Source organism: Elgaria multicarinata, chromosome 3, assembly GCF_023053635.1.
Source record: "Elgaria multicarinata webbii isolate HBS135686 ecotype San Diego chromosome 3, rElgMul1.1.pri, whole genome shotgun sequence".
NCBI lineage: Eukaryota > Metazoa > Chordata > Lepidosauria > Squamata > Anguidae > Elgaria > Elgaria multicarinata.
Window position 1 is genome coordinate 50809919 of NC_086173.1, and position 20553 is coordinate 50830471.

General features: G+C 43.2%; 2 protein-coding genes across 3 annotated transcripts in view; one reads left to right on the top strand and one right to left on the bottom strand.

The window, feature by feature from the left end:
• ACSF2 (acyl-CoA synthetase family member 2) overlaps positions 1-20553 on the bottom strand; it is a 67571-nt gene that overhangs the window by 17032 nt on the left and 29986 nt on the right. Inside the window, exon 10 of the mRNA XM_063120236.1 lies at positions 19899-19975. Coding sequence (XP_062976306.1) covers positions 19899-19975 — 77 coding nt within the window. The remainder of the gene's footprint in view (positions 1-19898; positions 19976-20553) is intronic.
• Positions 5569-15631, top strand: CHAD (chondroadherin). 2 transcript variants are annotated; one of them, XM_063123217.1, is made up of 4 exons: positions 5569-6447; positions 13071-13234; positions 13426-13580; positions 15132-15631. In XM_063123217.1, exons 1-3 carry the CDS (start codon positions 5662-5664, stop codon positions 13565-13567), a joined length of 1092 nt encoding a protein of 363 aa, XP_062979287.1. In that variant the 5' UTR covers positions 5569-5661; the 3' UTR covers positions 13568-13580; positions 15132-15631. The 2 variants fall into 2 exon arrangements, with proteins under 2 accessions (XP_062979287.1, XP_062979288.1); XM_063123218.1 differs by having other exon boundaries at positions 13426-13574.

The following is a 20553-nucleotide window of genomic DNA, read 5'->3' on the forward strand; positions in this document are numbered from 1 at the left end:
AACCCATGGTTTATTTAACCTTGGTTTGTGGTCTTCCCTAGAGTTCAGAGGAGGGCAACCAGGATGATCAGGGGTCTGGAAACAAAGCCCTATGAAGAGAGACTGAAACAACTGGGCATGTTTAGCCTGGAGAAGAGAAGATTGAAGGGAGACATGATAGCACTCTTCAAATACTTGAAAGATTGTCACACAGAGGAGGGCCAGGATCTCATCTCGATCCTCCCAGAGTGCAGGACACGGAATAACGGGCTCAAGTTAAAGGAAACCAAATTCCAGCTGGACATCAGGAAAAACTTCCTGACTGTTAGAGCAGTACAACAATGGAACCAGTTACCTAGGGAGGTTGTGGGCTCTCCCACACTAGAGGCCTTCAAGAGGCAGCTGGACAGCCATCTGTCAGGTATACTTTAGGGTGGATTCCTGCATTGAGCAGGGGTTGGACTCGATGGCCTTATTGGCCCCTTCCAACTCTACTATTCTATGATTTCTGCATGAGACCTAATTGTCAAGGCCTGGGACCATGGTGCAACTTGATCTTTGCAACCCTGAGCTGGAAAGGTAAGTCTTCACCAGTTCAATTTTACAAGAGAGATGGCATGTTGATGGCAAAAATAGGGTATAACGAAATGGCTTATTATTTGTATACCTGCAAATATTGCAAGAAGTTATTGCGTAGGCCTCTTTCCAGTAGCTGCTAGCAAGACATTGATCATAGGTGTAAATTAGGGTAATGACAAATCTACAGACTCACCACTTTTCAAACCACAGTTTTTGGGACCTGATTTGGAAGAGTTGGTAGCTATCTAAATCTCTGAGGGGGAAAAACAAGGAAGATATGAGTGCAGTTTATCAATCTACTGAAAAAAGGTCTCCAGACTTCCTGCTGCTACACTCTCCAGTGGTACAAAACAGAACAGGAGAGGAGGGGGTAGCCCCTGGCCTTGGTCATGCTGAAGCTATGGCAAATTTCCTGACAAAGGTAAAGGGCCAATACTTCCTCCTTGCTAGTCTGAGCTTTGCATAAGTTTACTTGGCATTCTGTGGCTTGTGCATGAGCACTCCCACGTGTGGAACTGTACAGAAGGCCACCAAAAAGAACTGGTACACCAAAGCCAAATGAGATAGCTGGTAGAATAGGAATCTAGATGACAGTCATGAGGACTGTAATTTGTTTGGAGAACGTGCAAAAGTAGAGCCTGGGAAAACTGATATCAGACAGCAGGAACCCAGTGTAGCATGGAAGAATAAGAAGCACACACGAGGGAGCGTAGGAGGCCAGAAGCTCAATGCTGGGCATGCACCAGAGAGGGAGGGAGGGAGAGAGAGAGCTGAAGTACACAACATGGTGTTCACTGGGCGGAGAGCAGGAACACAGGGCACACTAAGAAGCCAAGGTTCAGAATAAGTAGCAAAGGTAGGGCTAGGCTACATAGGGCCACCACAGGGACGCAGGCACCTCAGTGGTAAGGTCTCCACCTCACCAGTTCTTCCATTCTGCGAGAATTACATGGGAAGATTTAAAAATATTACACTGCTCCTTTGCCAGTATTAGTTGTCCAGAATTATGATCCAAAATTAACACACACTCCCCAAATGCAACCCTCCCACACACAAAAAAACACCCCCCCTCCAACTCCAATGAAAAGTCCCTTTGAAATGTACCTCTGCAAAACAGAGGTTTGGACACCATCAGCCAGTTTGCATAACACCACAGGGCGCATGCTCAGCAACACCTCCTCTCAACAATGGAAAAAGCCAGACATCCCTGTGAATAATCCCTCCTCTGTGTCCTAAGTCAGCTCTTGGATTTCCTCCCTTTCTTGAGACTGTCTCGCCTCCGCAAACACCCCAGCCAACCGGGCTTTTGTAGCCAGCTTCAGCGGTGGAAGCCTCAACAAGCTCACAGTTATATGTCCACAGCTCCCAGCTGTTTTCTACAGCCAGGACCTGGCTAAAGACCAGCTCAAAATGTTCCATTTCCAACCTCCACCCTGAGCTCCTCCCTAGTCTCCCCCTCACCCACACCTCCCTCCCAAACTGGGGTTCTTGATTTCTTCATATTCTCTTATCTCTTATCTTGCTGATCTCTACTTCAGGTGGAGCTGGGCACTCCTCTGTACTCTTTTCAGGAGAGGTCAACGGTATAGCTCTTCTTTAGGGTGCTGCATCCCAACTGAACTCAGCTTTGCTGCTCCTGCTGCTGCGGTTCTTTTTGAATTCTAGCTCTACTGTATTTTTTATGGTTCTATTTTAATTATTAGCCATCAACTTTGTTTTTATATAGAAAATGGCTTAGAACTACAGCAAATAAATATCCTCCAATAACCCAGGACTCTTGTGAATTAGTCTTTGTGATCAATGTAACAAGTTCCTGTTATATTAATCACCATTAGAGTTCACTAAAAAAGCACTCATATTTTTTAATGTCACTAAGCTATGTTTGGCTGTGTATCTGGGCCTGAATTCTCTCCCAGACACCACATCTATCATCCATGCAATACACCATCAAGGACACCAGAAATGATCACATCTAAACATTTAGCCACAGCTCCATGTGTTATGCAACATGACTACTAATAAAAGGGTTTTAAAATATTCCACCCCATCATCCTCTTGGAACTTTATTATTTATTATTTTATTTATTAATTACATTTCTATACCGCCCAAAAGCCGGAGCTCTCTGGGCGGTTCACAAAAATTAAAAACATTCAAAGTATAAAACAACAGTATAAAACCATAATATAAAATACAATTTAAAAGCTCAACCAGATAAAAACAGCAACAATGCAAAATTACAAATTTAAAACACCAAATTAAAATTTATTTATAGACTGTTAAAATGCTGGGATTTTACCAGGATTTCACTAGCATTCTATTACCAAACAGAATGTTGCATGGCCACAACTTCAGATACTAAAGTTAGAGTGACCAGACCAAGGCACTTGATGAGGGAAGTATGCTGAGATCTGAACACAGTTCTTTGAGATCAAAGTGAAAGCTTGCTCCAGTGAAATAGCCTAAACAGCAAGGTTCAACTGTCTAGGGTAAAAAGATAGTCCAAAAGAAGGACTTTTACAAGAACTAACAAGCTAGGAGGGACAGGCCAATGTAAGATCATAAATCCAGGAGCCAACCTACGGGGGTGATTTAGTGTGGAGCAAGAACACATCACGGTTGTACATGACACACAACATTTTCACCACTCCACAGCAACCGCACAGCTTTCCTCTCAAAAAAGCACATTTGTGCGAAGTCATTTTACTGTGTCTTTTCCCCTTAAACGTGGGTCCGGAATGGTTCCACTGCAGCATGCCCACTCTCCCCGAATTAAATCCTGTGTACTAGGGATGCTTAGGGTTGTTTCTGTGACCTGGTCACAGGGTGTTTTTCTGTTGCGTCATCATTGTGTGTGGGCTGTCTCTTCCTCTCCCATTCCATTTTCCCCACATTTGCGGTAGCGTGCTTTGGACACAGGCTTCCTTTCCTGCTTCACTGTTTTAATCCTTCTAGCTCCAGCCATGAGCTTTCAGGTTCTTTCAGGGTCGCCAAGGAGACAAAAATAGTCAGACTCACAGGTTTGCTTACAAGGAGACTAATTTATTGGCATAATTTTCAGCACATTTAGGCATATCCCAATAAAAGTGGACCACACTGCAAAAGCTCCCTGCACAGAAAACCCCTCGAGCAGTCTGGACCCCCACCCCTGGGCACAAGAACAATTATAGCATAACTAAACTTGGCATTGCTGCAAAGCAGTTCTTCTCATCATAAGAATCCATAGCATAAGTCTACATTGTTGTTGATAAGCAAGGCATTACTTGGCATTTCTTTGGCACACATAAGCACATCTCCTTCACCCAGGTGCACTTACTAATTGGATGGATGGGCTATTACGACATGGCCCCTCGATAGGGCAACACTGGAATGTCAGCTCGTTAGAGCCTCCAGATACAGTACCAGGCTACATAGATAAGACACCTGATGTTCTCATGAGATCACTGTGATTGTGCTTTTGACCCATCATTCCCATAACACAAAGGAATGTTGCTGACTGGTACAGAAGGAAATAACAGTTTGCTAGCTTAGAAGCAGAAGTAGCTATTCACCCAGAATCCTTTGCGGGCAGCCATGGTTTGCAAGCCTCCAAGCCATACATTCACCTAGCACTATTTCATAGTAGCTCTTTTGCAATTGTGCACTTTAGATGTAGGGCGCTTCATGCTTTCCTAGTCCAGTTTTTGTTTTGTTTTTACTTTGCCTATCCATTTTATATAAAACTTGAATAAAGTTTTTTTTAATATATATATATATATATATATATAATTCTTTTGAAGTGGAAAGGGAGGAAGGGAGGGTTATCTATATTGCACATTTCTCTAACAATGGCAGGCCAAACATGGATTCATATTTTTGTTAAAAAAAAACTTAGTGGTTATTGTCATCTCATTCTAACAACATCTGTGATACAACTGGCACTTTCTGCACACATCATCTGAGACCACCAAGATACACTTCATGGTGGCAGCCCTCTGATTTCCCCTAGGGCTCCCAGCAGTCCAGCACTGTGAGGATCAGGTTATTAAGGGCTTATGGATGATGTCTGCACAAGATGGCTCACGCTGTAACTCAAATCACTCTAAAAACATCTCAAGGTTCAGGCCACATATGATCAAACAGTAAAAAGTCCTGAGAATATTCTGGATCCAAGTTAAAACAGTGCTAATCCATCCACACAAGTAATAGTGCGTCGTGGGTGAGATCCAACGTTGTGAGAGCTGACTTCTGTTTGCACAATGGGACTTTCCCCTCTGCAGCCCTCTGCTCCATACCTTTTGTAGCAGATTTTGAGGGCCCTTAGAAGGCTGCAGGGGGAATGGGAAATCTCCCCATCTCTGTTCTGCTGATGGAAGTTGTCCCATCTATGGGAGGGGTTAACTGAATACACCCCCCCCCCCAACACAATTTATTTAATAGTCAAGTGTATTTGACAGTTAGTCTAAAACTCTAGTGTTTTTATTACTAGCATTATTATTAGAAAAAGCGGGAAGTAATATGTAAATGTACACTACTGAACTCCATATAAGCTACTATGATTTGACCCGGGGCGCAGTGGGGAGAAAGGAGGTTTGCGTCCACAAAAGCCAATCAATGTGCTCAGTGAAACAGACTACAAAGATGCCCTGTGCTCTGGATGGTGAAGGAATTCAGATTATTTGTTATGTTAGTCACACTGTTTAGACCTCATCAAGGAGAAAGTCTCTCTCACAACAGATTAAAAAAAGCAGAAGGGAACCAGGGACAGGTTTTATTTTCCCGGGACACATGGTTTAGGGCAAATTGAGAATTTCCCCAACAGTCAACATGCAAACACTGATCTCCCTGATGAGGACGAACACAGTCCCAGCATCAAAGCAATGAGGAGAGGGAAGGAAGATGTGCCTGGTGCCAAGGGGTTAAAGTCACACCAAGTTCCTGAAGCCAGTTACTTCCAAGTTAGAGTCTGGCTGCTGCCTGCGGTTAGTGGGAAGGGATTTTGTTTTTTAATAACATTATAAATAGTGCTGTGTTCAGCTTGCTGCAGACTCATTCTCTCTTCCACTCCACCTTCTCTCTCCTCCTCCTCTTGCTGCTGCTCCTCCCTGCACATCCATCGCAGCTCTATGGACATGGACCGGCCAAGCTTCTTACTCAAGCTCTTCTGTTTGCTGGTATGCCTTCTGCCTATTCTCCAGGCATGTCCTCAGAACTGTCACTGCCACGGAGGAGACCTCCATCATGTCATCTGTGACAATGTTGGACTGAGAAGGATTCCCAAGGTAGCCGAGCAAACCCGGCTTCTTAATCTGCAGAGGAACAACTTCCCTGTCCTGCCAACCAATGGCTTCCGAGACATGAGGAACCTTGTGTCTCTCCACCTCCAGCATTCCCACATCAAAGAGATCTCCAGTGGAGCCTTCCGGGGCCTGAAGCAGTTGGTCTACCTTTATTTGTCTAACAATGACATCAGTGTCATAAAGATGGGAGCCTTTGATGACCTGACACAACTCACCTACCTCTACATAGACCATAACAAGATCCCTGACCTGCCCAAGGGGCTCCTCTCCCCACTGATTAACCTCTTCATCCTTCAGCTAGGTAGCAACAAGCTCAGAGAGTTGAGAGCAGGAGCCTTCCATGGTGCAAAGGACCTTCGCTGGCTCTATCTCTCCAATAACTCCATCTCTTCCATCCAGCCGGGAACCCTGGATGATGTGGAAAACCTAGCTATATTCCACTTGGATAAGAACCAGCTGACCAGCTACCCACTGGCTGCCATGAGCAAACTGAGGGTCGTGGAGGACCTGAAGCTCTCACACAACCTAATGAAAGTCATTCCAGACTTAGCCTTCCAGTCTTTTGGGCGCTACATGGAGACCCTCAGCCTGGAAAACATGGGCCTAGAAAAGGTAAGCACTCCTCAGCACTCTTGCTCACTTTCCTAGAACAACATTATCTATCTATCTATCTACTTATCTGTCTGTCTATCTATTCTCAATATTCTGTCTCACTCTTCCAGAATTCCTTCACACTCTGGAATGACCGAGAAAGAGAGACCAAAGCAGTGCTATCAAGATAGGAGCTGTTTTGATTCTCAGTCACTGAGTTCACTGGGGACAGGGAGCAGATTTAAACACTACCCAAATGGTGTTCTCAAGTGCACACTTTTACTTTCTCCCATATGTATGAACAGTTGACATTCACTCCCACAATGTCACCGCAGTGTGCCTTTACTATATAATCCATCCTACATGGGAAAGAATAGTGCTGCATTTCGGAACAAGATTGCAGGGGAAGTAAAATCTGAGAACCTGAAAATGAACCCATGAGGAGATGCAATATCCTCCTCCCTCTTCCGACGGCAGCACCAGATTAATTAGAAGGGGAGGCGATATGTTTCAAAACAAAAGTAAGGTTCAGGAGGGGGAAATCACTTGTTTCCCTCCCCAACAACAGCTTCAAGGCTGGAGGATTGAAAACATTCCTTACCTTCTCCTCAGGACCTGGAGGCTTGGTTCAGTTGTGGGAACAGGGGGCAGGTTTGGAGAAGCATGTCTGCACACAGCCCTTGCTGTGCTTGAGGTAATGACCTCCATGATGGTTGAGGAGAAACAGGAAGGTGGGGATGGGGAAGAGATAGATCTGTGCTTGAAGTAATGACCTCCATGATGGTTGAGGAGAAATAGGAAGGTGGGGATGGGGAAGAGATAGATCTGTGCTTGAGGTAATGACCTCCATGATGGTTGAGGAGAAATAGGAAGGTGGGGATGGGGAAGAGATAGATCTGTGCTTGAGGTAATGACCTCCATGATGGTTGAGGAGAAATAGGAAGGTAGGGATGGGGAAGAGATAGATCTGTGCTTGAGGTAATGACCTCCATGGTGGTTGAGGAGAAATAGGAAGGTAGGGATGGGGAAGAGATAGATCTGTGCTTGAGGTAATGACCTCCATGGTGGTTGAGGAGAAATAGGAAGGTGGGGATGGGGAAGAGATAGATCTGTGCTTGAGGTAATGACCTCCATGATGGTTGAGGAGAAATAGGAAGGTAGGGATGGGGAAGAGATAGATCTGTGCTTGAGGTAATGACCTCCATGATGGTTGAGGAGAAATAGGAAGGTAGGGATGGGAAAAGGATAGATCTATCTGCTCGATCCATTTCCCTGCCCTGCCTGACAGCTTTGGCTCTTTAGTTTATATCTTAGCTAAGAAAACATAAAGACCATTATTCTCTTCTTCTTGATAACAGACACCCTGCTGATTTTAAGAAGAGGGAAGAGCACCATCTGCAGAATGGTTGAGACCTTAGATAAATACTGGGACAGTATTCTTTGGGAGCTGGTCAGATGGGTTACAAATGCAATGAAAACGGTGGTGGCCCTGTTCTGGCAGCAACATCACACAAAAGAAAAAGGGCAGAGTTACAAAGGTGCCTGTTTATTCTCCAATTTAATTCGTTTTATTATTGCTGGAAAATAAATACCTTTGAAATTAAAACCTGGTGGTAGAGCACCAGCTTTGCAGGCAGAAGGCCCCAGGCTCAATCCCCAGCATCTCCAGGTAGGGCAGGAAAAACCCCTACCTGAAACCCTGGAGAACCATTGCTGCCAGTCAGCGCCAACAATTCTGGGCTAGGTGGACCAAGGGTCTGACTCAGTCTAAGGAAGCTTCCTGTGTTCTTCCAAGTCACTATGGGGCACAAGGCTTTCAGTCTGAGCAGAACAAAAACTCCGAATCATGAGTGAAATTACAACATGAAGCTGCATTTCAGAGCTGCTGAAATGTTGAAAAAGTAACTTGATAAAAAGTGGAGGAATCTGATTCTTTGCATTTTAAGCTCCTGGATTTGAAATACATTGTTCTGAAACAGTTTCCCTACAGCAATCTCTCTGTGTTCATCAAACAAACCCTGGTGCGCTTTTCTCCTTTAGGTTTCACTTCAAGAGAAGCTAAACGTTTTCTGCATCAGCCTAGCATTTCCACAGCTACCTTCCTCTCCCCACTTGGGTTACTCAGTAGAAATCTCCCCTTCCCTTACTGTCTTCATGTTGTCTATCAAAAGTGGTTTGCAAGCCCTCTGCCCACATACTTTCTTATTCTGTATACAGTACTGAGCACACTGTTGAACTGAATAAATGTTGAATAGTAAATAACCATGGTCAAGGGGTCTGATCTCCAAAATAAACAATGCAAAGAAAGTATGTGCATAGTGTGTCTGAGTGACAGGCAGGCACAGACCAACACATAGACTTAGGGTGCAGTCCTTTGATTTACGCCCTCAATACTCGTCAGCCTCTGAACTCGGAGGTTTACAAGCATCCAGTGCAGAACAAGAGGAGCAGTGGAGGCAATTGCCCCCTCCGTTGTCCTTCCCACTCTGCATTTTCACTAGATGGGCTTTTTTTGCCCATCTAGCTGGGGTGTTCTGGAGGGGAAGGGAAGAAGGCTGAAGAGACCTTGGGATAGTTTCTCGCCTCTCCAGTCTCCTTCCCTCCCCGCCCCACCAGAATGCCCCTTTTACCCCCTCTCTGAGGTTGAGTCCCTTCCTCAGAGAGGCAGCCAGCACAGTTCTTTCCCTGGTGGCTGTGAGGGTGGGGAGGGGATTCCTGGGTCTGAAATCAGAGTATCTTATGCCCCCAGCCCCAGATGCTGTCTAGGGGCATAGGATTGCTCTTCCCAGGACTGGGACTGGTGTGTGTCCATGCCCAAACCTAGCAAAAGAAGGGAAAGTGAAGCACTGTTCCGAGACACTACACTGATTACCTGATGTTGCTGTGCGTGGTTGCAGGGATCTCCACACCAGAGATGATTAGTAGCAGTGGTGGTTAACACACTGCAGACAGGTAGACTGAACAGAAGTAAGGACGTTTACCTCTTTTCTCCCCCTTCCCCAGCCTTACACTTTATAAAGAAGGAATTGTTTATTGATTATCTCTCAAGAGAAACTCTCACAGCACTTCACAAAGAAGCTCTGTTCCCTTCCAGAGAGCTAGAGGGGCATTCAGGTAATGAAGCAAAATGCTCCTCTTCTTCTCAGCGTATGAGTCATGACCCAGAGGCAGAAGCATCATGCATGAGGTGCTATTTGTAAACAGGCGGCAGCAGTGACATCAACTGGATGAGGCCACATCAAAGAGACGCAGCAGGATGGACGACTTCCAGGTGAACAAGGAGTGCAGCTTCCAGCAAGCTGTAGTACCCTTCTGAGGTTACGCAGATGAATCAGCACAACGCCTAGCAAAACAGTAACCCTCCAAGAGATACAAAGGGGTGGAGAATGACAGCATGAAGGCAAAGAGTACATCACAGCAATATGAACTACTACAAAGCTCTGGGAGGTAGAGTGTTGGCAAGCAACACATTTTTCGCTGGAAAAAAATACCAAGAGTACAGAGCTAAAATAGACTTTAGGTTATGCAGTAGGTGGTTGAAGCAGAGGAGGGAAGTTTGGGAAGAAAGGTAATTTATTCACAACTGACGCCCTCTTGATGAGACTGCAGCTCTTTTCTATCATTACATTACTTCATTTTGAAAGCTCGCTCATAATTTTATGCATTTTTGGCGGGCCCTAATAAAGATATTACCTGATGTTGGATTTTGGAATAGTATTCACCAGCTCATTATTTTCCAGCTATGATCACAAAGAAGTAAAAGACATATGGAAAAGTATTAAAGTGCAATTACAGCTAGCTTCACCTGAATAGGATATTATATGGGAGGCGTGGGGGCAGAATGCAGGCATTGTGTGATTCTAAATTGAAAGATACTCAAGAGCCAAGACCAAAGAAATGCTGAAGGAAGGATTAACAGACTTAAATGCAATGGATGGTGATTTCCTCTAGTCCAGAATCCTGGGTCACAGTTTGAATTTCAGTTATACCAGCAACTGGATTACTAATTGACACCTGTATGCATTTCCTATCAGAAATTACTACTCTACAACACAGAAAGAGAAGTCCATAAGGGAGCTGACCATGGTACTACAACTACACAGTGGACCTGTTCAGACAACACACTAAGCCATGGTTAGGCCGCTAACCCTTTTGCAGCAAATGGTTAGTGTTTAAACCGTGGCTATGTAGCCACCATGGCTAGGAATGGTTCACATGACTTGCTAAGCTGTAATGTTTGTTTATTTATTTATTTATTTAAAACATTTATATCCTGCCCTATATCATTAAGATCTCAGAGCGGTGTACAGATAAAAACATACAGTATAAAACAATAAATATACACAGTTAAAAACAAAATGCTTAACTACTGTGGCTTAGTGTGTCATCTGAACAGGGTCTATAGCTTTCACCATCTGGTTCATGATTGGATGAGACTTCCTGTTCCTTTTCGAAGACCAGAACTACAAAAAGACTGCACAGAAAATAAGAAATGTATCAGCAATATCATTGGCACCCAGTTCATGGCCCACTATGAATTCATACTTAACTCCATACCCTTCATTCCACAACAGCATAGAAAAGTGCATGCATTGAATGGATCCAAGTTACCATTTCACCTGCATTTGGGGGTTGTTTTTGCTCTCAGCAAGCAGTGAGATACTATGGAAACAGATTTCTTAAGTTATCCAGTGCACAATGGGCACCGCAGACCCCATATCCTAAATAAACATTCACAGGACATGGGTTGTGTTTACATGTCACTTTAAACTATGGTCTCAAGTTGGCTTATTTGAAACAAACCTAGTTTGTTCATTTGAACTAAATGACAAACTGTGGTTAAGAAAAAGTGGAAACAAAAGTTTCCAAACTCCTCCTGCCAGCTCTGTGAAACATCTTTATGCTAGACAACTCTAGGAATTCAACCCCAGGAAGAACAATACCCAAGAATAACTACATAACAGAAGTATAGAAAGGAGCAAGTATTACAGTATCTGCCAGTGCAATGCAAAGCAAGGGCCTCCAGGATGAAGCCTCTCAAGATATCAAAGGCTGTTTGGTTGTCTCAAGGAGCCAGATGCTTGCCTTCACATCTCTTAGGAAAATGAACAACTCTAGTTGCTCTCTTCAATAATTAGATTATTCTTTAGTTGTCACTCATTCAAATATGAGTCCAAGCCAACATTGCTTAACAGTCAGATACTGATAATGTCATCAAATTAAAAGAGTTGAATATTTCACTGGAGATACCTAGGAGTTGACATCCAGATGGAGGAATGAAGTATGATGCATTGGGAAAACATTGCGATAGGGAGTGGGCTTGGGGTATTTTCTGATGGGCTTGCGGAATAATCTCCTTGTTTCTCTGAAATAAAGCAATGGCAGTGGTGACGTCTGGTAGAGAAAAGGACATTGTTGTAACCATAGTAAACCATTTTGAATCTAAATTAATGGCTTCCAAGGAAGTTTGTGTTGATGGGAATTATTGAAACCAAGTAAACACTGATAATGAGAACTAGCAGAGAAAGAGTGCAGGCTGCAAGAGCTGTTTTAACTCTTTAGCTTTACTGTCTCCCAATTCTGCAGAAGAGCCATGCTTTCTAAACAAACCCTTAGGGTATAAATGTTTAGATCTGGACAAGTAAAGCACCAGTAAGGGAAGAGGGAAAGAAGAGCGAAATCTCCTCTTGCCGGAATGAGTAGCTGGAAATCTGCCTTGCTATTTCTTCTGTGTTTAAATGCCAAGTGTAACTTTCCATTTAGAGTCCACTGGGTTCTGCCAAAGTCTACAGGCCCTTGAGTCTCCACAAATACTCCTCTCTATGAATGTGGCAACTGGATGCCAGAAAGGATTTCAACTCTGAAAAGCCAAACAATCTCTTTGCTGGCTTAGAGATGAAGTGATGTCTAGAAAGACATGGAAGGAGTCAAAGCATACCACTCTTTTAAATTCTAGAGGGCATGCAGCAAAAAAAAAGACAGTGATCAATATTTTTGTATTTGGCAAATAGCCTTTCATTCTCCACATGTCTAGGTATAGACGTAGTTCCATGAAGTGGAAGCAGGGCTTTTTCACATAACTGAAATAAGGCATGCTCATGACTCACAACTCACAGAAGTTTGTGGGTCCTTTTGTTGACATCAGCAATCTCCTGCCCGTCTCCCGTGCCTTCACCTGGTAATTCAGTTTTTAAGAAATCTCTGTAATATCCCAATTCTGCTGAAATATCTTGGGATTTCCTACCATGTACATGGGAAATTGCGCTACAAAGTACCCAATAGAGGGCGCTGTCGCATTCAAGGCTATGAGAATGGAGATGAGGGGAAGTTTTCAGTTACAGACCATCTGGTCACCCCTCTCTCTGCCCATGTAATGCAGCCCCATTTTGATTGTGCAAGAGAAGCAGGAAGCAAAGCCCTGCTAAGGAAACACTATTTCCCCTTAATCTAAAGAAGCCCATCAAAACATGAAAACAAATCCTGAGATGGCTCTTGCAAGAGGAAAGAACAGTGGCAGAATTCTCCTTTTGCCCTTCACACTTCTTCAGGGTTCAGAAAGATTCACACAAGGCCAAGCTAAATATGATGTACCTGGGCTTAACCTAGCGGTTTCGTAATGACTACTGTCTGCTCTTGTGCTTCAGATTTCAGATAGAGCATTTGCTGGTGTAACCACACTGAAGACCGTTCACATTGAGAACAACAAACTTTCCAGTCTTCCTGGGAGCTTCCCATTCAACCGTCTGGAGACGCTCACCCTGTCTAACAACCCTTGGCATTGCTCCTGTCAACTAGCACCTCTGCGCAGGTAAAAGAGCACTTACTCCCTTATCTCTCTGGCACACTGACTAGAAGTGTGGGTGGTTTGGGGTGGGTGGGAAGGGGGAAAGTATGGATCAGTGCCAGTACAAGGCACAAGGGTTGGTAAGTCTCACTCAGAAGACCTTCCCTGACAAGCACACTCCTGGGGACTCTAAGGATTTGTGTCTTCTTCTGTAGGTGGCTGGAATCTACTCGCTCACGCCCGGATGCAACCTGTGCATCACCCTCTCAGGCTCGAGGACAGCAGATTCGAGACACTGCTACACTCCGCAGCTGCAAGCTCCCCACTAAGAGGTCCAAGAAAGGAAGTCGCCATTAAGCAGGCAGTTGAGGTTTTTTCCTTTTCTATTAACAGCTACACCCTATTTGAAATGCCCTTCAAAGATACTTTATCATGCAGTCATCACTTAATCATACGCAAGCCAATGTAAGCTCTTCTATTGGCATGAGTTCACCTGATATTAGGCTACAAAACACCTCCTCTGTCCATTCATCGGACAGTGCCCTACATTTATGGACCTCAAAGATCTAGAATTCTAACGTAACCTGTCTCATCCCTCTTGCAACTATTTGAGAATTGTCATGTTATGGGATAATTACAAACATTCCCAATATTCATGGCAAAAGTTTCAGCAATAGAGTATTGGCAAACAGTGCAGCTTATCTGAGAGAAGTTAAAGGTCAGCATGACTTGAGGGTGGGGGGAAGTACCACGCAAGACAGCATAGGCTGTGTTCATAAGCAGATAGAGTAAATGTTGATACTGAAGCTAGGCTATATTGTGCAAAACACTGAAATAATTCCTTTTGAAATGTGTTCATAGTCTAGCATTTTATTAATTTCAGGATCATTCTGTCTTGGGCTGCTGAAAATATTTGTAACACATCTGGAGATAGATAGCTGATAATTGTATAGCCTTCTCATTTCAACACTGAGTGGAGCCTTGTTATTTTTCAGGAATGGGAAACATAGGCAAAGCTGTTAGGTAGACAGGCAGGAGGAGGGCTGGGTCACTTAATGGGAAGAAGACCCAAGAGCTAAGAGACAGGGAACCACAAAACAGGAATAGGATGTGGGGCCAAGAGACAGGGACCTGAAAGAAGGAGAGATAAAGAGGCTGAGTGTTAAGAAAAAAAATAGGGGCCAAGGAGAAATTGAGGCTGGAAAAACACTGCACAGAGCCAAAGGCCTTTCTAGATCAGCTTAGAGAATAAACGCACAGTTACTTACCATATTTTTGTTGCTTGGGATCTAAACTGTATCCCTTTTTAGCTACTATGCAATGGTGGCTTTGAGAATATCAGACTCCAGAAACACATATATTCTAGTGTGTTTAAACAGTACCCACTGTTTTCACGCCAAAATACTTTTAAAAAACAACAACCTCAGAGCAATTTCATGTGAACAGCCACAAGAGAAGGTCATCAAATACTTAATAGGACAGCAATCTTAAGCAGGCATAGCAGGGAGCAAGCCAAATTAAGTATAGTGGGCTTTACTTCTGAGTAAACATGAAAAGGACTGCACAAGTCGAATGCGACGATTAGGCTTACACACCTCCTGGGGACTCTGAGAATTTGTTTCTTCTTCTATAGGTGGCTGGAATCTGATGCAGCTGGTATAGCATAGTAATTAAGAGACTGAACTAGGAAACAAGAAGTTCCAAGTCTGAATCTTGCCTCTGCCATGAATTCACTCTGTGGCTTAGACTTTCTCTCTCAGCCTCAGGACCCACCCCCTCAATCTGCAATATGGGGATAATGACTTATTTTACACGTTCATTGTGCGGATTAAAACTATATAATGCGTACAGATGATGATAATGAATCTGCTCAGAAGAGTTTTCAATCTTAAGGTTTTCCCCTTGTTTTTGGCTTGCACAGGACACAGGAAAGCTAGTCCAGGTGACTGGCCACTTCAATCAATCAGAAAACTACTGACTCCTTCCAAGCCCTTCATCCCCAAGCATCTCCTTTCCATTAAGAATCTTCTAATATATCCAATCAAATCCATTTCCTGCTAAAAGCAGGTTGCAGGGTGGTCTATCCACCATTCAACTTTTTTCCTGATATTATATGTATTATTTTAAAAGATATGTTTTTAAAAAACTAAACTTATGCATGACAGTGCTAAGACAAGCTAAACTAGATCCTGCTGGTAAAATACAGTCATCTCTCTTAATGTCATTCAGCTACTCAGTTTGTCCCTAGGAGCCTTTCTACATGAGCCATTTATTGTGGGCTCATGATTCCTCACTCATGGTAGTTCAGGAGTGCTTTACATGACATCCACCTCCTCCAGGGCCTCTCCCATGCTTTGCAACCATTTTAGAGGTGTGTTTTTTTCTAATGAGGAAAGTCTGGTATATCATGAATGGCGGCATGAAATCCTAGCATATTTCTGCAATCCCAGTACACCACAGTGCCACCTAGTGGTTATGTAATGAAACATATAGAAAGACAGAGAAAAAAACTGTGTGAAGAAGCCGATCTTAATCCCATAAAGGAAGCTTCACTAAAGTGATAGTTTAAAAGCTTCATACAGAAACACCATCTGATTTGCCTCCCAACATTATGGAAACTAAGAGAGAACATAAGAAGTTACCCTGCATCACCAGCCATGATTATGATCCATGATTTTGCATGAGAAAATTTACATCTGCGCTGAACCTCAGAGTCTTCAAACACAAACGTTTGAATTCTATCCACAGCCTATACTGTCATTATTCTGATTGCAAAGACTGCATTACTTTATTTTAAGATTTCATATTCTCAGGCACAGATTGGAGTGGTTGTCAGTCAACATGGGAGAAACAGTGCTGGTAGACTGCTGGAAACAAAGCATGGGGGTAGAGAAGGTACAAAGCACCAGTGAAATAGGAATTAAGCCATTCATAGGTGTATCTACACTACAAACATAAATTGGTTTAAAATTGGTTTAAAAGAAGCCAGGAAAGCTTCTCTAGCAGAGAATTCTGAGCATGCTCACCAGGCTATATGTCCTGGTATTCTTTAGGGCAATGGTCTTCAGCTGGTGGGTTGTGACCCAAAAGTTGGTCGTGAGATCAATACAGATGGTTCACGGCAAAGCTGTTGCCACCATGTTGGGCAACAGTGAAATTGTCAAAGTGTGTCCAATGTTGTAGGTTGGGAGTCCGAGGTGAGTCTGGCATCTGGACCAGTTGAAGTCCACTGCGTTAGGGGGAGGAGCATTCAGAACATTAAACTATTGATTTTATAAGTATAGATATGTCAACAGAGTGCTGTTTTCTCGGAGTTCATTCTCAGAGTCCCTAAATCACCATTGGCCTGGTATTGAGATGGTGATCCTACTCTTTGCAGTGCACACCACTCCAAAAACTCAACCGCTGCTGTTGAATTCTAGTAGCTGAAGCTGATATTATATATCCAAAGGCAGTTCAGTGGCCAAATACTGAATCAATGGAGCCCTTACTATATGCCAACCTTCCCCAACACGATGCTTCCCAGTTGTGTTGAACTACAACTCCCATCACCCACAGTCAGCAGTCATGCTGTCTGATGGGAATTATAGCCCAACACATCTAGGGGCACTAAATTGAGGAAGGCTGCTATATGCTTTCAAAGATATGGATGGGCAAGCTATGGCCCCTCCAGATGCTTTGGCCATACCACACCTATCATCCCCAGCCAGTATCACCAATGGTGAGGGATGTTGGTAGTTGTAGCCAAAACATATGGAGGGTCACAAGTTGCCTACCCCTGATCTAGCAGGTTCAGTGATATGGGACTTTATTCATATTCTGAAGATTTCGTGTGTATTTATGCCAAAAATGGCCATTAAACTGCAGGGCAGTTAATGAAGTTATCTTTGGATTTTGGTGCCAAGGATTTCCCAATCTGTCCTACACCCAGACATTAGGAATAACCTAAATAGACATAGCAGAAGCATTTGAGTTGGGAGCATCAGGGTTGACTTATACAACAAATGTAATATTACTCTCAAGGTCAGCTCATGGGAGCAGAATGCCTCTATGCTTGAGGCTGCCTGGGAATGCTGGAAGTTATAGGACTTTTTTCTGTCTAAACATGCATAAGATTGCACCCGAATTCTTTTTTTTTTAGGTTCCTGTTTCCTGTGTCCCATGCTTACCTATGAGAAAGGCCTATTGATCAAAGCAGGACACGGACACACACTCAGTAGACGCATAAAAGGTTCCTTGGGAGATACACTGATGCAGAAGAGGTTCCCTCAAGGCAGGAAACTTAAACCTACAGCCCTAGAAGAATATGGGATCACAAAGGGTCCCTTTATAAAAGAAAGGGGTGGGAGGGGAAGAGGGCAGAGAGGGATTGTCACCTACTACCCTTGAGAATGCCACCTATGCCACCTCTGTACCATAAAATACATAGCTGTAGGCCACAAGATGACTGTGGTTTATCATCATGGATTTTACAGTACCACGATTTCAATTTAACTGCATTTTTTTAATCCTAAAGATTTATATAAATATATAATATTTATTCCTCTGTTACTGAGTGTAAATGACTCCTAGGAGGATTTTTTTAAATAAAAAAACCTGAAAATTTCCTCCTACTCCTATGTAGAAAAACAAATTGTATATTTTCTTATGTACAACTTCTGTATAAAGCTCTTGCTGCAAAAAGGAAGTGGCCGTGTTTTCATGCTTTTCTCTATCTCTCCTAAGAGTCAGAAATTAAGTTCTGAGTGTCTATCAACAATGGCTCAATGCATACTGTCAAATAATTGGTGTTGTAGCCCTGTTATTGCTACAAGAGTAATTGAAAATGTTTTTTAAAAATCTGACGTGGGGGGGGGCGCTCAATATATGGTTTCTGGTACAAATATGCTCTGCGCCACTTTCTTGTGGGTTCTCTCTCTTCTCATCACCCAGGGTTATAAATGGAGCCACCTGACCATTAACTAAAACCTTGTAATTACAGAAAATATGAGCAGGCCACAACCATAGCTACTGTAGTCTTCAGCTTCATTATTCTCAAATATAAAGCTGTCTCTTTCCAAGACTGAAAATAGGCATATTGGAGACAATGCAGTCATGTAACATGTTAGCATCAACAAATAACATGGAAGCACAGACCTACCTGCTCAGCCTTGTGGTAAACAATCACCTCAGGGTTGCAACCTGGGATATGTATGAATATCACAAATCTGTCCCAAAGGGCCCAAACAAGATAACAGCACAGTCTCGTATGTAATCTAAATGGCAGCATTGCTCAGGGTTATATGTGATATCTGTGCAACTCCTGTGTGGGATCCCAGTGCATTGGACTTTGTGCAGCATATGAGGAAGGGTATGTGCCTGCAATCATTTTCTGCAAGCTGGACTGAATTCTGCTTTCACCAGCAACAAAAGCTGGAATACGACTGCTACATCTCTAATATTTCTCTCACATCAGTGTTTTGGCACAGAAATATAAATGTTATCAGGCAAAGCCAAAATTTGTTTCTCTCTAATCTTTAAATTAGAGAGTGAAACATCATTTTTCCCCAGACACGTGAAATTCAGAGCATTTAGCAGTTCACAGTGCCTCACTGTGATATGCTACCAAATCACCACCAGAAGTTACTAAAGGGTAACCCTAGTTTGAACATTGGGAGCTCTCCATAGTATCATAGAACAGTAGAGTTGGAAGGGGCCTCTAAGGCCATCGAGTCCAACCCCCTGCTCAATGCCGGAATCCACCTTAAAGCATACCTGACAGATGGCTGTCCAGCTGCCTCTTGAACGCCTCTGGAGTGGGAGAGCCCACAACCTCCCTAGGTAACTGGTTCCGTTATCAGACCACTCTAACAGTCAGTTACTGATTGTACAGGAGGAGTATCAGGCAACATGCAACCTTGTATAGAAGCCTGCTTAGCTAGCTAGCTATGCGAAAGTATATATTGCATTGGAACTCACAATTCACGTACTTAGAGGAAAGGTGAATATATGTGTGTGCAAAAATGCAAGTATGAATGCCAACAAATTGGCTGGATATGCATCAGAACACCCAGTAACTATCCCACTTCCTAGCAAGGCTCCTTTTCCCCCAAATAATATCCCTGGGAGAGACAATGTGTTGCTCCCCCAGGGCATTTGTAGCCACACTGAAGTTACCATTACTTGCACACAGACTCACACATACAGAAAGGTAACGTTTTTAAAAGGCAGCCATCAGACCACTTCATAACACTACATTTTCAAAGAATCTCTGCCATGATGCAAGTAAGTGTGAAATCGAAAAGTCAATTCATATCAGAATACGAACTGATTAAATTCCTTGTGCATCCTTAGCAACACAAAATGGTAACACAAACAATGCTCAATTTGGGCTTCAGATCAATCTAATACCAGGGTGTGTCATTACAAATCATTCCCTTCTCACAGTGCTTGTCCCGTATATCCCTTCCAGTGATCGTCCTGTTCCTACAGTTTCTGCATTTCTTTAAAGTTCAGCTATTCCTTCAGTTCCCAGCTGAGTCATGTGAACTGCCGTATTTAATGGAAATTTTAAAAGCAAGGAATACCTACAGGACATCATGCTATAGTATATATGTATACACACACATATGTATACATAGAGAGGGAGAAACCATAATTCTCTATTCACTAGGCTCTAGCGATTAGAGGAAGACAAAAAGTGACTCACCACAATCTCCCGCATATTCATGTTCTTGATGATCTTTTTCATGACTTCAGGAGGCACTGGCGAGCCTGCAATGACTCCTGAAAGACAATAAATAGGACGCCTTCCTTGAAAAGTCTTCTAAAGGAACAAGTGTACGTTTTAAATGCATCTTTTGCCTTTACGGTTTCTACTACTAGCCCTGACATTTCTGAGCCTTGAAACTTTCCAAATGAGTTGAGAATTTTGAAAAGCCAAATTATGACAGGGTGCATAATTTGTGAGTAGTTTGTTAGAATCTGAAGGTGATGATGGAACAAGAGGAGGAGAAAAATTTGAAACATAATGTTTATATTTGCATAGGCTTGCTTGGGACGACTTGAATGCATTGGATACCCAGTGGATACCCATTGGATACCCAGGCAACGTGCCTCTGCAGTATGCCTAGCATCTGCTGCCACACTTTGGTAGATTTCGGAATCAAAGCAAGAGAAACACAGTCCTAATCTGATGCTGAACACATAAGGCGGATCATACAACAGAAATCGCAAAAAGCCAAGACAAACCTTCCAATGATTAAGCAATACAAGAGAAAATGCACTTCGTGAGGAGTACTAGTCTTCCAGCCTACTTATTTGGGAAGCCAATTTCACAGACACCCTGCATCCTGTGACTGCAT

Excerpts from the sequence above, each read along its gene's own strand:
- CHAD (XM_063123217.1), top strand. The coding sequence starts at position 5,662 with ATGGACATGGACCGGCCAAGCTTCTTACTCAAGCTCTTCTGTTTGCTG. Across the intron at positions 6,448-13,070 it reads AAAACATGGGCCTAGAAAAG|ATTTCAGATAGAGCATTTGC; the intron begins GTAAGCACTCCT and ends CTTGTGCTTCAG. Across the intron at positions 13,235-13,425 it reads CAACTAGCACCTCTGCGCAG|GTGGCTGGAATCTACTCGCT; the intron begins GTAAAAGAGCAC and ends CTTCTTCTGTAG.